General features: G+C 43.7%; 1 protein-coding gene across 5 annotated transcripts in view; it reads right to left on the reverse strand.

The window, feature by feature from the left end:
* Positions 1-11416, reverse strand: part of UBP1 (upstream binding protein 1) — a 63109-nt gene extending 51693 nt beyond the window's left edge. For 2 of the 5 annotated variants that reach the window (XM_026455672.2, XM_026455676.2), the window contains exon 1: positions 10712-11398. In XM_026455672.2, coding sequence (XP_026311457.1) covers positions 10712-10824 — 113 coding nt within the window. In that variant the 5' untranslated portion in view covers positions 10825-11398. Of the gene's footprint in view, positions 1-10711 lie in introns of all 5 variants that reach the window. The other 3 variants (XM_026455675.2, XM_026455673.2, XM_026455674.2) reach the window with 2 other exon arrangements.
* Between the last annotated feature and the right edge of the window lie 1872 nt (positions 11417-13288).

A 13288-nucleotide genomic window follows, 5' to 3' on the forward strand; every position in this document is an offset into this window, starting at 1 on the left:
AAGCACGTAACTCCAAAAATGTGTTTCTTGAATGACTGATGCCAGCATCTAGCACAAAGGAGCTCAAATACTTGCTGAATCAATGAACTGACTGCTGCATTAATAATCAACCAATTAGTATTAAGATTGAAAACTAGGTCTCCAGACAAGATTATAATTTCTACTATGTTGAAAGTCCTAAAACCTTGATGGTTTTTGTAAGCCCATAAATAGAAACACATTTTTGAGTACTAAAGACAGAATGTTAAACAGAGCTAAAAGAAGTAGGGTGTTTCTTTCTTTTTTTTTTTTAAGACAGAGTGTGACTCTGTCTCCCAGGCTGGAGGGCAGTGGCATGATCATGGCTCACTACAGCCTCAACCTCCCACCTCAACCTCCCAAGTAGCTGGGTTTACAGGCGTGCACCACCATGCCTGGCTAATTTTTGTATTTTTAGTAAAGTGGGGTTTCCCCATGTTGGCCAGGCTGATTTTGAACTCCTGGCCTCAAGTGATCCACCCACCTCGGCCTCCTAAAGTGCTGGAATTACAGGCATGAGCCACTGCGCCAGGCCCAAATGATGCATTTTAGAAGGCAAAACTGAAAGATCTACATGTTGGCAAATTTTAATGTAGCTTAGCACCAAAAATCAGGATGCTAAAAAAGACCTGGAAAACACAACAAGCTTGATTACATGAAGTATAAAAATCTCCTAGGACACCTAAAAATCCAGCAATGTAAGCTGCCTTCAGGGACGTCAAATTAATGACTGCAAGACCCTACTGTGAGGCAGAGACTGCGTTGTACACCCTTTCATAGCCTTTGAATATAATTATATGAATGTATGTACTAATTTTCAAAAACAGTGAAAATCTGAATTTTTTTAAGGACAAGATAGATAAAACATATATGGAAGCTAAATAAGAATTCTAAAGAGACACGAAAGAAACGAAATAGAAAAAAACAACATAGAGAACTGACTGTTTAGTAACAGCAGGCTAAGTAATTTAAACAAACCTATACCCCATCCGCCCTCATTAAGAATAGGGGGAAAAAAAAGTTGTCAGAGAACACATATATTCTTAGAAGTATTGAAGAACTAACAAGATAAGGAAACAGGCCAAAATCTGAAAAAGTGCAGTAACTCCAAGCAAGCCTAGAACTGAAAGTGGCTTTTACCTACCCAACCTGAGGAAAGAACTGCAAAGCTGTACTGTAGTTTTAGTGGCCTTATGGGTGTAGGATACAGCCAACCACATTAAACCAGAATGGAAACAGCTAAATGCACAGGGTAAGGGTGAAGAGAAAGTACTGGTTAGCTTCTCCAGCATGGTCCGGGGAACCACTGACAGGTAGGGCTCCCAGGGGTCTGAAAAGCAAGTGAAAAGATTTAGGCATTGAATTATTCCAAGTAATTTTGAAATGCCAGTACCCCAAAATAACCAGGCATAAAAGGTCAAACAAGACTCTAGGAGCAAAAACCAACAGCAGAAACAACAGATGACATATATCCAGTTTCAGATTTCGTCTGTTGGTATTCATATCTTTTCTGCCTCCACTGCAGAGGGTTAGAAGCCTGAAAACTACATATAGAAGAATTCTTGCTAGACAGAGTCTTGTCAGGTTCTCCAAAGGCAACCACTGGTGGGAAATTAAAGAGCGGGAAAGGGAAAAGCCAGATGCAAAACAGGCAACCAAACAGAACGCAGCTGCAGAAAATTACAGGGGATCAGCAGCCATGCCTCCAGCAACAAGCCCAAGAACAACCAGGTAACATGGCCTCCTCCTCCAACCCTTCCAGCTCCTTCGCAATCAAGTACTTCACTAAATCCCTCTCTGCTTGAGACATCTAATTGATTTCTATTTTCCTGACTGTACACAGACCAGCAGAGATTTCAGATGCTGGAATTATCAGATCCAAATTATAAAATCATGCTTACTCTGTTTAAAGAAATAAAAGAAAAGCCTCAAACTATCTGCAAGGAACAGGAAACTTTAAAGGACAGCAAAAATGGAAAAAGAGCAAACAGAACTTCTAGAACTGGAAAATAGAACTGTCCAAATTAAGAACTCAGGTTTAATAGCAGCTCAGACAGAAGTGAAGACTGAATGAGGAGACTGGAATACAGGTAAAAAGAAGTTAACCAGAAAGCAGCACAGAGAGGGAAATTATGGAAAATGAAGAAGTTAAGAAGGGACAAAGTGAGAAGATTTTGCATTAAATTGAAGTCTCAGCAAAGAATGGAATAGAGGCAATAACTGAAGACAGGAAGGCTGAGCAAATTCTAGAACTGGTGAAATACACCAACCAATTCACAGATTCAAGAAGCCCAAATGACCAAACCAGAATAAATAAGAAATACACACCCAAATACACCATAGAAAAACTCACAAGCCAGTACAGTATATGAAAGTTCCACTGGGTGCGGTGGCTCACACCTGTAATCCCAGCACTTTGGGAGACTGAGGTGGGTGGATCGTGAGGTCAGGAGTTCGAGACCAGCCTGTCTAATATGATGAAACCCCGTCTCTACTAAAAAATACAAAAAAATTATCCGGGCATGTTGGTGCACGTCTGTAGTCCCAGCTACTCAGGAGGCTGAAGCAGGAGAATCGCTTGAATACGGGAGGCGGAGGTTGCAGTGAGCCAAGATTGCGCCACTGCACTCCAGCCTGGGTGACAGAGTGAGACTTCATTTCAAAAAAAAAAAAAAGAGAAAGTTCTATTTTTCCCAGTAAAGAACTAAGGGAATCAGCTGAAAATAGGCACAGCGAGGATGAGTTGTGAGGATGAGTTGTGAAGCTGAAGAGGTGTCATTAAGCTTTCTAGAAGAGTCGGGGAGGAAATAGATGAGAACGTTGTGGTGTAAACTACAGAGCAGCAGGAAAGACATACATGACAGCCAAGGTCATGAACCAACCACTACTAACAAAATCTGAATACTTTCATGTCCATTAAATGAATTACATGTATAGTCAAACATTTACTCATCCAAAGAAAGTTAAAATTGGCTGGGTGCAGTGGTTCACACCTGTAATCCCAACACTTTGGGAGGCCGAGACTGGCGCACTGCTTGAGCCCAGGAGTTTGAGACCAGCCTGGGTAACATGGTGAAACCCCGTCTCTACAAAAAATAGCAAAAAAATTAGCCAGGCATGGTGGCGCATACTCATCATCTCAGTTACTAGGGAAGCAGAGGTGGGAGAATTACCTGAGCCTAGGAAGTCAAGGGTTCAGTGAGCCATGACTGCACCACTGCACTTCAGCCTGGGTAACAGAGAGTGACCCTCTTCTGGCTAAGTTCTCTGTTTTGGCAAAGTTTTTTAATTTTAAAAAATTTTATAGTTAATACACAATGGTTTGTAATTGTTATTCAAATAAATTTTTTATGTTTTCAAATTTCTTGATGCTTTCATTATGAAGTTACTAAAACATACACAGCATCCTATTTATGTTTAGATAGAGACAAAGTAATAAGTAAACAAAAGCAACTGTGGTCCTACTCTACTCAAAATCACTGCTAAAAATAAGAGATCCTTTCAAGGCTAAATAGTATTCACAAATATATCTTATCATTGCATTCCCCACCCACATCAAAAAATTACATGTTTCTAAAACAGTTTTAACCACTACACACATCAAGTGTCAAAATCATAAAAGAAGGAAAAACTAAAAATTGTCACAGAACACAAAAACTGAATGCAATATAGAATCCTGGATTGGAATCTGAAAAAGGACAAAAGGGAGAAAACTGAATTCCAAATAAATTTTGTAATTTAGATAACAGTACTGCACCAAGTGTAATTTCCTGATTTTGACAATAGTACTCTGGTTTTATAAGTAGGAGAAGCTGGGTGAGAAGTACACGTGAACTCTCTATACTACTTTTTGTAACTTGAAAAATTTCAAAATGAAAAGTTGTAAAAGTTCAACTATGAATACATGAATGAGTAAAAACTAGTTTTGTAATAGTTCATATCAAGGTAACAATTTCACAATATCCAAAAAACTCAAGATTTAATATTTTTTGTTTGTTTGAGACGGAGTCTCACTCTGTCACCCAGGCTGGAGTGCAGTGGCACAATCTCAGCTTACCGCAACCTCCGCCTCCCAGGATCAAACGATTCTCCTACCTCAGCCTCCTGAGTAGCTGGGATTACAGGTGCCCACCACCACAACCGGTTGATTTTTGTATTCTTAGTATAGACAGGGTTTCACCATGTTGGCCGGGCTGGTCACGAACTCCTGACCTCAAGTGATCCGCCCACTTTTTAAAAAAAAGAATACCATAGGCTGGTGCAGTGGCTCATGCCTGTAATCCCAGCACTTTGGGAGCCCGAGGCGGGCAGATCACGAGGTCAGGAGCTCGAGACCAGCCTGACCAACATGGTGAAACCCCGCCTCTACTAAAAAGACAAAAATTAGCTGGGCATGGTGGCATGCACCTGTAATCCCAGCTACTCAGGAGGCTGAGGCAGGAGAATCGCTTGAACCCAGGAGACTGAGGTTGCGGTGAGCTGAGATAGCGCCACTGCACTCCAGCCTGGGTGACAGAACGAGACTCCATCTCAAAAAAAAAAAAAACTCTACACCAAAGGCTGACAATTGCATATTCATCTGTTAGATCTGTCCCAAAACAAGCAAAGTAAATAATACATAGCCTCCTTTAAATTCAGTCATGAAGCTGGGCACCATGTGGCACACCTGTAGTTCCAGCTACTTGGGAGTTTGTGGCAGGAGAATCCCCTTGAGCCCAGGAATTGGAGACTGTAGTGTGCAGTGATCAAGTCTGCAAATAGCCACTGTTCTCCAGCCTGGGCAACAAAGCAAGACCCTGTCTCTAAATATAATAATAATATCAGTCATAGAACCTAGAACAAAGAAAAAAAAAAAAGAAAAAAGCATCAGATGGTATTTCCATCCAAAGCAAATGTTTATATGTGTCCTGCAAAACCAACAAATGCTACTATGATGAAACATCAAATTTATGAGACCATATCAATAAACCACCAAGTTTCAAACAGTCCTAATTGAAGGATATAAACTGTACTATATCTTCCAGGGGCGGGGGAACCCTAATTTTAAAAACTGAACACAATAAAAATCTATAGACAAACAATGGAATTACATAAATTAGCTGAGATTACATAAAAATAATTTCTTGAAAGTAAGGTTTCAATAGTCAGCAAACCTTTTTTTTTTTTTCAGACGGAGTCTCGCTATGTCGCCCAGGCTGGAGTGCACTGGCCGATCTCAGCTCACTGCAAGCTCCGCCTCCTGGGTTTACGCCATTCTCCTGCCTCAGCCTCCCGAGTAGCTGGGACTACAGGCGCCCGCCACCTCGCCCGGCTAGATTTTTGTATTTTTTTTTTTAGTAGAGACGGGGTTTCATCGTGTTAGCCAGGATAGTCTTGATCTCCTGACCTCGTGATCCGCCCGTCTCAGCCTCCCAAGTGCTGGGATTACAGGCTTGAGCCACCGCGCCCGGCCTTTTTTTTTTTTTTTTTTGAGAAACAGTCTTGTTCTGTCACTACGGGCTGGAGCACAGTGGAGCAATCTTGGCTCACCGTAACCTCCACCTCCCGGGCGCAGGTGATTCTCCTGCCTCAGCCTCCCAGTAGCTGGGATCACAGGCATATGCCACTATGCCCGGCTAATTTTGTATTTTTAGTAGAGATGGTGTTTCACCATGTTGGCCAGACTGGTCTCAAACTCCTGACCTCAGGTGATCCACCTGCCTCAGCCTCCCAAAGTGCTGGGATTACAGGCTTAGGCCACTGTGCCCAGTGACTCTATCCTTTAGAGCAAGGATTGACAAATTATGGCCTAAGAGCTAAATCCAGCCAGGGTTGTAAAAAACAAAATGTGACAGAATCTATACATCCCACAAAGCCTAAAATATTTACTACCTAGCCCTTTACAAAAAAGGTTTGCCAACCTCAGCTTTATAGTAATAAATTTTAAAACGTGGACACTATAATCTTAAATCAATAAATTTCTTAAATGAGTTAATTTACTAAATCATTTCCTGTAATGCAGCCAAGATTAAATCCAGGAAAAAGTTGTTAAACCTTGAAATCAGAAGTTTTATAGAAATTGCTTCATGAAAAAATTCTAGGGAAAAAAACAGAAATTACTGCCAATTCTGGCAGTATTCTAAAGAACCATAATAAAATTTTTAAATTTCACTAATCCTAAAATTGTTCTACACAGATGTTCCCTAACATATAATAAAGTCCCAATCAACCCATTGTAAGTTGAAAATATCATAAATCAAAGATAAATTCATCAGCCTGGCCAACATAGCAAGACCTTACCTCTACTAAAAATAAAATTTTAAAAATTAGCCAGGCATGGTGGCACTGCCTGTAGTTCCAGCTACTCTGGAGGCTGAGGTGAGAAGATTGCATAAGCCCAGCAAAGTCAAGGCTGCAGTGAGCCGTGATTGTACCACTGTACTCCAGTATCGGTGACAGAGCAAGACCTAGTCTTAAACAAACATTTCATGCACCTAACCTACTGAACATCATAGCTTACCCAGCCTACCTTAAACATGCTCAGATCAGTTAGATTAGCCTACAGTCGGGGAAAGCCATTTGGCAACACAGTATGCTGACTGGGAACTATGGCTCACTGCCACTGCCCAGCATCACAAGAGAGCATCATACCATATATCACCAGCCTGATAGTTTCCCGCTAAACAGGATCCTGTTAGTTCCCGCTAAACAGGAGAAATTTCAGTTAGCCTAGAACTAAAATGGGGGACACAACCTTCATGCTACTGTAGCAATCATCCTCCCCGGAAATAGCTAAGTTTAGGAAACTGTATTAGCACCAAGGAAAGACCAAAATTCAAAATACAACATACAGTGTCTACTGAAGGTGTTTCTACTGAATGTATATGGCTTATACAACAAAAATTTTAGGTCAAACCATCCTAAATTGGGGATCATCTGTACTTCCAAGATATATGTCACCTACTCAGGGACATTCTATTTTAGCATGAGACCAAAAGAAAATCATCAATTATTAATAGCTACATAATAAACCCTATCCTAACTCATCTTTTACTAACTTAATACTGATCTAAGTTGAAATTCTGTTACCTTACAGGGTCTGCAACACTAATTTTTTTTAACTTTTTAAAAAGTGACAGAAATAGCATACCCCCCACCATGTACAACATGATGTTTTGACATGTATACACTGTCCAATGTTTAAATTCAACCAATTAACAAATGTATTACCTCAGTTATCACTGTGGTGAGAACACTAACATCCACCCTTTGCATTTTTCAATACATTGTATCATTAACTATAGTAACCTGGTTGTACAATAGATTTCTTAAACATTTTACCTTTCAATCAATATAGGAAATCTGTCATTAACTCAAAGCAGTTTTGATTTAGCAAATTATTTGTAAACTATGGATGTACCTCCCATTTCAAAATACATAACGTATATCTTTTGTTTCAAGAGATTTATACCACAGTGAAGTTTAACAAACAGGGCTCAGACAATACCTTTTTTAAAGTGATAATTTAATATCAAAATTTTTATGAGTAAGTTAAAGAAGCCATTACTTCCTATTATCTTCAAAAGTATTTCAATATTGAACCCCCAAATCCTAAAAATTAACTTGGCTACAGATGACAAATTTCAAACAGTGAGATGGAAAGAAAATTACCAGGTGGTCCAAAGACCGTCTCTGAGTTTTAACGAGTATTACTTTTTAAAATCATTTGGTTATCTACTCCATACTTCACAAAACAAGAATGACCCAGATTTCAAGTTACCATGGGTTTCAGTCTTCACTCTGTGTGGGGGAAAAAATCAGCCTTCCTGTGTTTAAGCCAATCACTTTAACATCTATGACCCTCAGATAATGCATTTACAGTATAAGAAAATGAGTGGTCTAGACTCTAAAAGGTTTCTAAGGTCTCTATCCATCTCTAAAATTGTTACTGTAACCAAGATTTTTAAAAATATTTTTGACCTGCCTCATTTCAAATAGAATCTGCTGCAGTTCACATCTCACATCCAAATATAATACCAAAAAAAAAAACTAAACAAAAACAACCAAAAAAGTATAATACAACAGCACACACAGATCACATGAGAACCAGAGCCAAAAGAAAAAAAGAGAAGAAAAGGTAATGTTAGCAATTAGCCCCAATATATTCCCAATATTACCAGCTTACATTAGTTTACACAAACATTTTTCCTACCTTTTTAAGAGAAGCGGGGGGGGGGGGGGAACGAAAGAGAAGGGGGTCTCATTCTTGCCCAGGCTGGAGTGCAGTGGCTATTAACAGGTGCAATCAAAGCACACACTACACCCCTGAACCTCTGGGCTCAAGCAATCTCCCAAGTAGCTAGGTCTACAAGCATACCAAACATCACACTTGGCTATTTTTAAGTCAGACCACTGAGAGAAGCCATTTCTTCCTTTCAAACTATCCTCCCAAAAGATGAGGAAACCATTCCCTAAGAGAAGTCTTAAGAATGTTTGAAGCCATCCAAAAAGCAAATACAGTAACCATGTTTCATTTTGAAAGAAAAATGGAAAGCTGCCGACAAAAATCAATTTGTATCAAGAAGTCATTTTTCCAGTAATTTCTTCAAGTTTACTTCTTGAACTTTGAAAGATAAGCTTTCCTTCCTATTGGATGCAAGAGGAAGTGACTGAATGCTCACGCTGCAGAATGAGTGAGCCATTCATGGGCACCCCAAACCCTCTCAGGGTTCCAGGGCCAGGCATGGAAAGTACAACTGCAGTCCAGGGAGGCCTGCAGCAGCTAACGCCTTCTTCACATTTTCTCCTTATCCAGTCAATTTTGGAATTTCCTTAGTTTGAGAATTTCAAACAAAGGGCCTTGAATTTGCAAGAGGCAAGCACTCTCATCTCTTAGTTTTTGAGGACTCAATTAAATATGAAAAAAATAAGCTTCTTAAAAATGGTAATTACCTTCAAATTTCTTTGAAAATTTAGATTAAACGGCACAACCAAAAAAGCATTCAAGGGAAACTTATCCCTGTAAAGAGTATTGTAGGTTACACAGAATTACAAATATCTCACACATTACTTTAAAAATACATGGTCAGGGAAAGCTTTAAAATCATCAAGATTGTACTTCCTTTTCACGGAAATAAACCATACACAGAAATTATTACATTAATAAGTTGACTGAATCACTAAATCAAATTAGAGGTCAAATAAAACCCTAGAAAAAAGTAAACGCTCAAAATAGCTATCAATAAGTAAACTTTTCAGCAGCAAACTTTCATTTTACCATAAAACAGAAGCAGTTGAGGAGAGACACATATGAACTTGCTTCACGTGCCTCTTTTGCCGTGACTGTAAGCCTCGTGTTTCCAGTAGAGCTAAGGAGCAGAATGGCACTAGAGTGCGTTTTCTCTAGAGAAGCACTGCCTCTAATACTTCCCTCTGGGATGACTCCATGACTTTCAGTAGCTCAATTTCCTGAACAACTGAGACAACTGTTTTAGAAAATAAGCCACCTCATCTACAGGCCTTAAGTTATACAACTGCAGAGAGAAGAGGTGCCAAGTTCAGGAAGCCCAGCAGAGACCAAATCAGAGCCAGACGCTGGGGAACTCCAGGTTTCATACGCTTTCCACCACTCACTTCCACACTCCAAGAAATGTCTCCAACCTTTCTGAGAGTTCTTTATGGCTCAGAATTTCTCTTTAAGATTTAAAGACCCAATTACTTCAAGGAGCAGCCACCATGATTCCAGGCCAGCTTTGACCCAGAATTCCTCCTCTAGAGCTGCAGTAAGATGTATGAGTGCTACTGGGTAACTGTAGAGCACTTCCAAGACATCAGGCATTTTCTAAAGAACAGAAAGCTACACTTAATTCACATTATTGAAAAGCTGCCAAACCACTGACTTTTAGACTTTATTAGTCGAGTCAACGCTATGGTAAACTATATTTCAATAGAGCCACTAAAAAAGTACAGAGCTTCCAAACTCCTAACAGTTAAAAAGGATAATGGGTAGAGACTAAGCTCAGATCTGTTTCAACCTCTCAATATTAAAATGAATGACCGCTGGCACAGACAGCAGAGACTAAACAATTGTTTGTGGTGCAATCACTGCATCTTAAAACCCTCAAGAGGAAACAGCCTGAGAGGGTAGTCTCCAAAATGGGAAACTTCACTTTGAGACAATCAAAAAAAAAACAAACGAAATCACAGTGCTACTCCCACCGCTGCTCTTTCAATTATAATTTACTAACATCAAGTGATTAAAATCTGCACCCAGAAAAAACCATAATGTAGGACAACAGAGTAGGAACTGATTCCAAAACGCTGGACAGTATTCTCCCAATATAAGTGCTGCCTTTTCGTACAGTATATTCTAGCTCCAACGGGGCTTGTAAATCACTTGTAAGGAAAGGAAACCCCTTCCCCTACCAACCCAAGCCATCCTATTAGCTGGGCGTGTTTTACAGCAAATATGAAGCACTCAGGAGCGGTCCGAGGCCGAAGCTTGCGGGGCCACCCCCCCCCACCCGCCCGTCACCAGGGTGAACAGAGGCCTTTGGGGTTCCATAGCCCCCGACCGCCACGCGGCAAGGACTCCGACCCCGCAGCCCAGGAGGCCCGTGCACCTCTGGGAGCAGCCGCATCTGGCAGAGACTCAGGGCTGCGCAGGCCTTCCCCAAGGAGACAGAGACTTCTCCCCGCCCGGGGCGCCCAGTACCTCATGCTGTAAGCGCCGGCGCCCAGCTCCTGCCCGATGCCCGAGAGGCTGGCGTCGAAGTCGTGCACCAGCCCGGACTCGATCACCTCGTCCATCTTGAGCACCCAGGCCATCTTCCGGCCTCGCCGTCGCCCCGCACAGCGCGGCCTCCGCGTCCAGGGCGAAGGGGCCGGAGCTCCGCTGGCGCGTCCTGGGGGAGGGCGCGGGTGAAGCCTCCGGGGGGGGGTGGCGAGTGGTCACCAGCGGCGGCCGGGACCAGAGCGGCGGGGGCCCCACTGGCAGGGCACGGCGAGCCCAGCGAGCAATTGCAGCGGGAGCGGCCGGGCCGCCGGCAGCGCCACCCTCCCGCGGACACCGGCCCTGCGCCTCATGCCTGCGCCGCCGCCCAGCCCCCGCGCCGCTAGCGCTGCAGCCGCCGCCGCCCGCCCCGCCCGGGGCCCCCCGGTCGCATCCTCCTCCGGGACCGCTCGGAGGCCGGACCTCTGGCCGCTCAGAAGGCCACACGGGGACAAGCCCTCCGCCCGCCCGTCACCCTCTCCGCAGCCTTGACTCCTCGCCCCAGGCCCGCCCAGGCTTTAGCGCCACACCGCCCCGGCCAACCCAGCCGACGCCGCTCCGCCGGTCCGGACGCTGGCTTCAACGAGGCTCCGACTTAGGCTCACGCGCCGCTTCCGCCTCCCCCGGCCCCGCCCCGACCCCGCCCCCGCGTTCGCCCCACGCCCCGGCCCTCCCCGTACAGCCCTGCGCTTAGGGCCACTCCCGGCCCAGGAACTGTCGGGACAGTGCAATGCGGCCCCGCCCACGCGGCTGTTCCCAGCCGGGGCGGCCTCGCTGCCTCCTTGCACAGCAGCCCAGGAAGAGGCGGTGCCAAAAGGGCTGCCAGTTTCCGCCCCTTCAAGCGAGTGAGATGATTGACAGGCTAACTGAGCAATACCTGCAAGTGCTTGGACGAAGCTCCCGTGAGTCTCTGTGTCCCCCGACTAAACAACCAATCAAAATGTTCTTCCTCTTGGGCGGGCTCGAAGACGGAATTTGCTGCCAAAAGAAGGAATTCATTGGACTGCATGGTAGAAAGCGGCCCCAAACGCCACTTCCGGAGGTGATTTGCTGTTCTGTGGTATTTCCCGGTCGTCTCTGCTTTTTGCCCTCTCTACCGAGGGAGAGAGCGGTTCGCATCTCATCTGGTGACAGAAAAGCCAGTTGTGCAGAAAACCTTGATTGGCGTGAGAATAAGCCAGTCAACGCTCCTGAGAAAGAGCTCTGGAAAGACTTCTCCCATTGGTTGCATTGCAGAGAGCCGCTTGGCTATCCTGAGTTGAGCTAGCTGTTGGTCGTCCTAGCGGCAGGCAGTCTCGTGACCTTCGGCTCCGAACCGTTAGGACGTGCTACAGTAACAGCTACGCTGCTCAGAAGGGCCGAAGGGTCTTTCTTCCTCAGCGACCTAGCGTGGGCACGCGCCATTGGGGCCAAAAGACAGAAATCCTTTTACCGAAAGAGATGAAATAGAAAGCAGGAGCAGAGGCTGACTTACAGAGGCAGTGTGCGGATCAGAGTTCCTTAGGTACGGCTGCTGGCGCTTGACTGGCGGAATCCCTGCTGAAGAGAACGTCAAGGCCCAGGCTTCGCCCTGCATCGAACTTACTGCCTCAGAATAAGACCCAAATGCTGAGCGCCCCGCCCTAACTTCGCCAGTTCAAGTGCAAAAATACATAGATTAAAATGTCAGCCTGATGAAACAGTGGCACTGAGCCAGAAAAAAATAGTTTCAACTTCTGTGTGATTTAAATATTAACTTACAGGCTCACACCTGTAATCCCAACACTTTGGGAGGCCGAGGTGAGTGAATTAGTTGAGGTCAGGAGACCATCCTGGGCAACATGGTGAAACCCCGTCTGTACTAAAAATAACAAAAATTAGCTGGGTGTGGTGGCGCCCGCATGTAATCTCAGCTACTCGGGAGGCTGAGGCGGGAGTAGGGCTTGAACCCGGGAGGAGACAGAGCAAGACTCAGTCTCAAAAAAAAAAAAAAAAAAAAATTAGCTTGGAGAATGTTTTTCTCTTTACACAACATTTTTGCAAACATTTCATTTGATACAGCCACCGAGAGTAGATACAAAAGAACACTTTAGAGATGAGGTAATTTAGGTGAAAATGTGTAAAGATGACACCGTGCAAGGTCACACAGTAAGTAGCTAAACCAGGGCTATTTGACTAATCCAGATTTCTCTGATTCCAGGCGAAAACATTAGATTGGCCATCTGTTCAGGAAGCTCCATTCCACTATTACAAATAAATCTGCACAATCGGATGGTCACGGGAAACATTGGCCTCATTGGAGGTCTCAGTTATGTCTTCATTCCATGATCTCACCTCACTTCCATAACCTAGTCTATAACCAGATTAGCCAGGCTTACTGTTTGTTGTTGGAAAATTTGGAGAAATGGAATTGGGGGAAGATACTTCTCTGGAATTTTTGGAGAGAGTGTAAAAGTATAAGCTACCATCAATTTTTCAATCAGGCTGTGCCCTAAGGAAGTACTGGGTCAAACATTTAGAAATAGAACCTCAGGCTGGGCA

Source organism: Piliocolobus tephrosceles, chromosome 2, assembly GCF_002776525.5.
Source record: "Piliocolobus tephrosceles isolate RC106 chromosome 2, ASM277652v3, whole genome shotgun sequence".
Classification (NCBI taxonomy): domain Eukaryota; kingdom Metazoa; phylum Chordata; class Mammalia; order Primates; family Cercopithecidae; genus Piliocolobus; species Piliocolobus tephrosceles.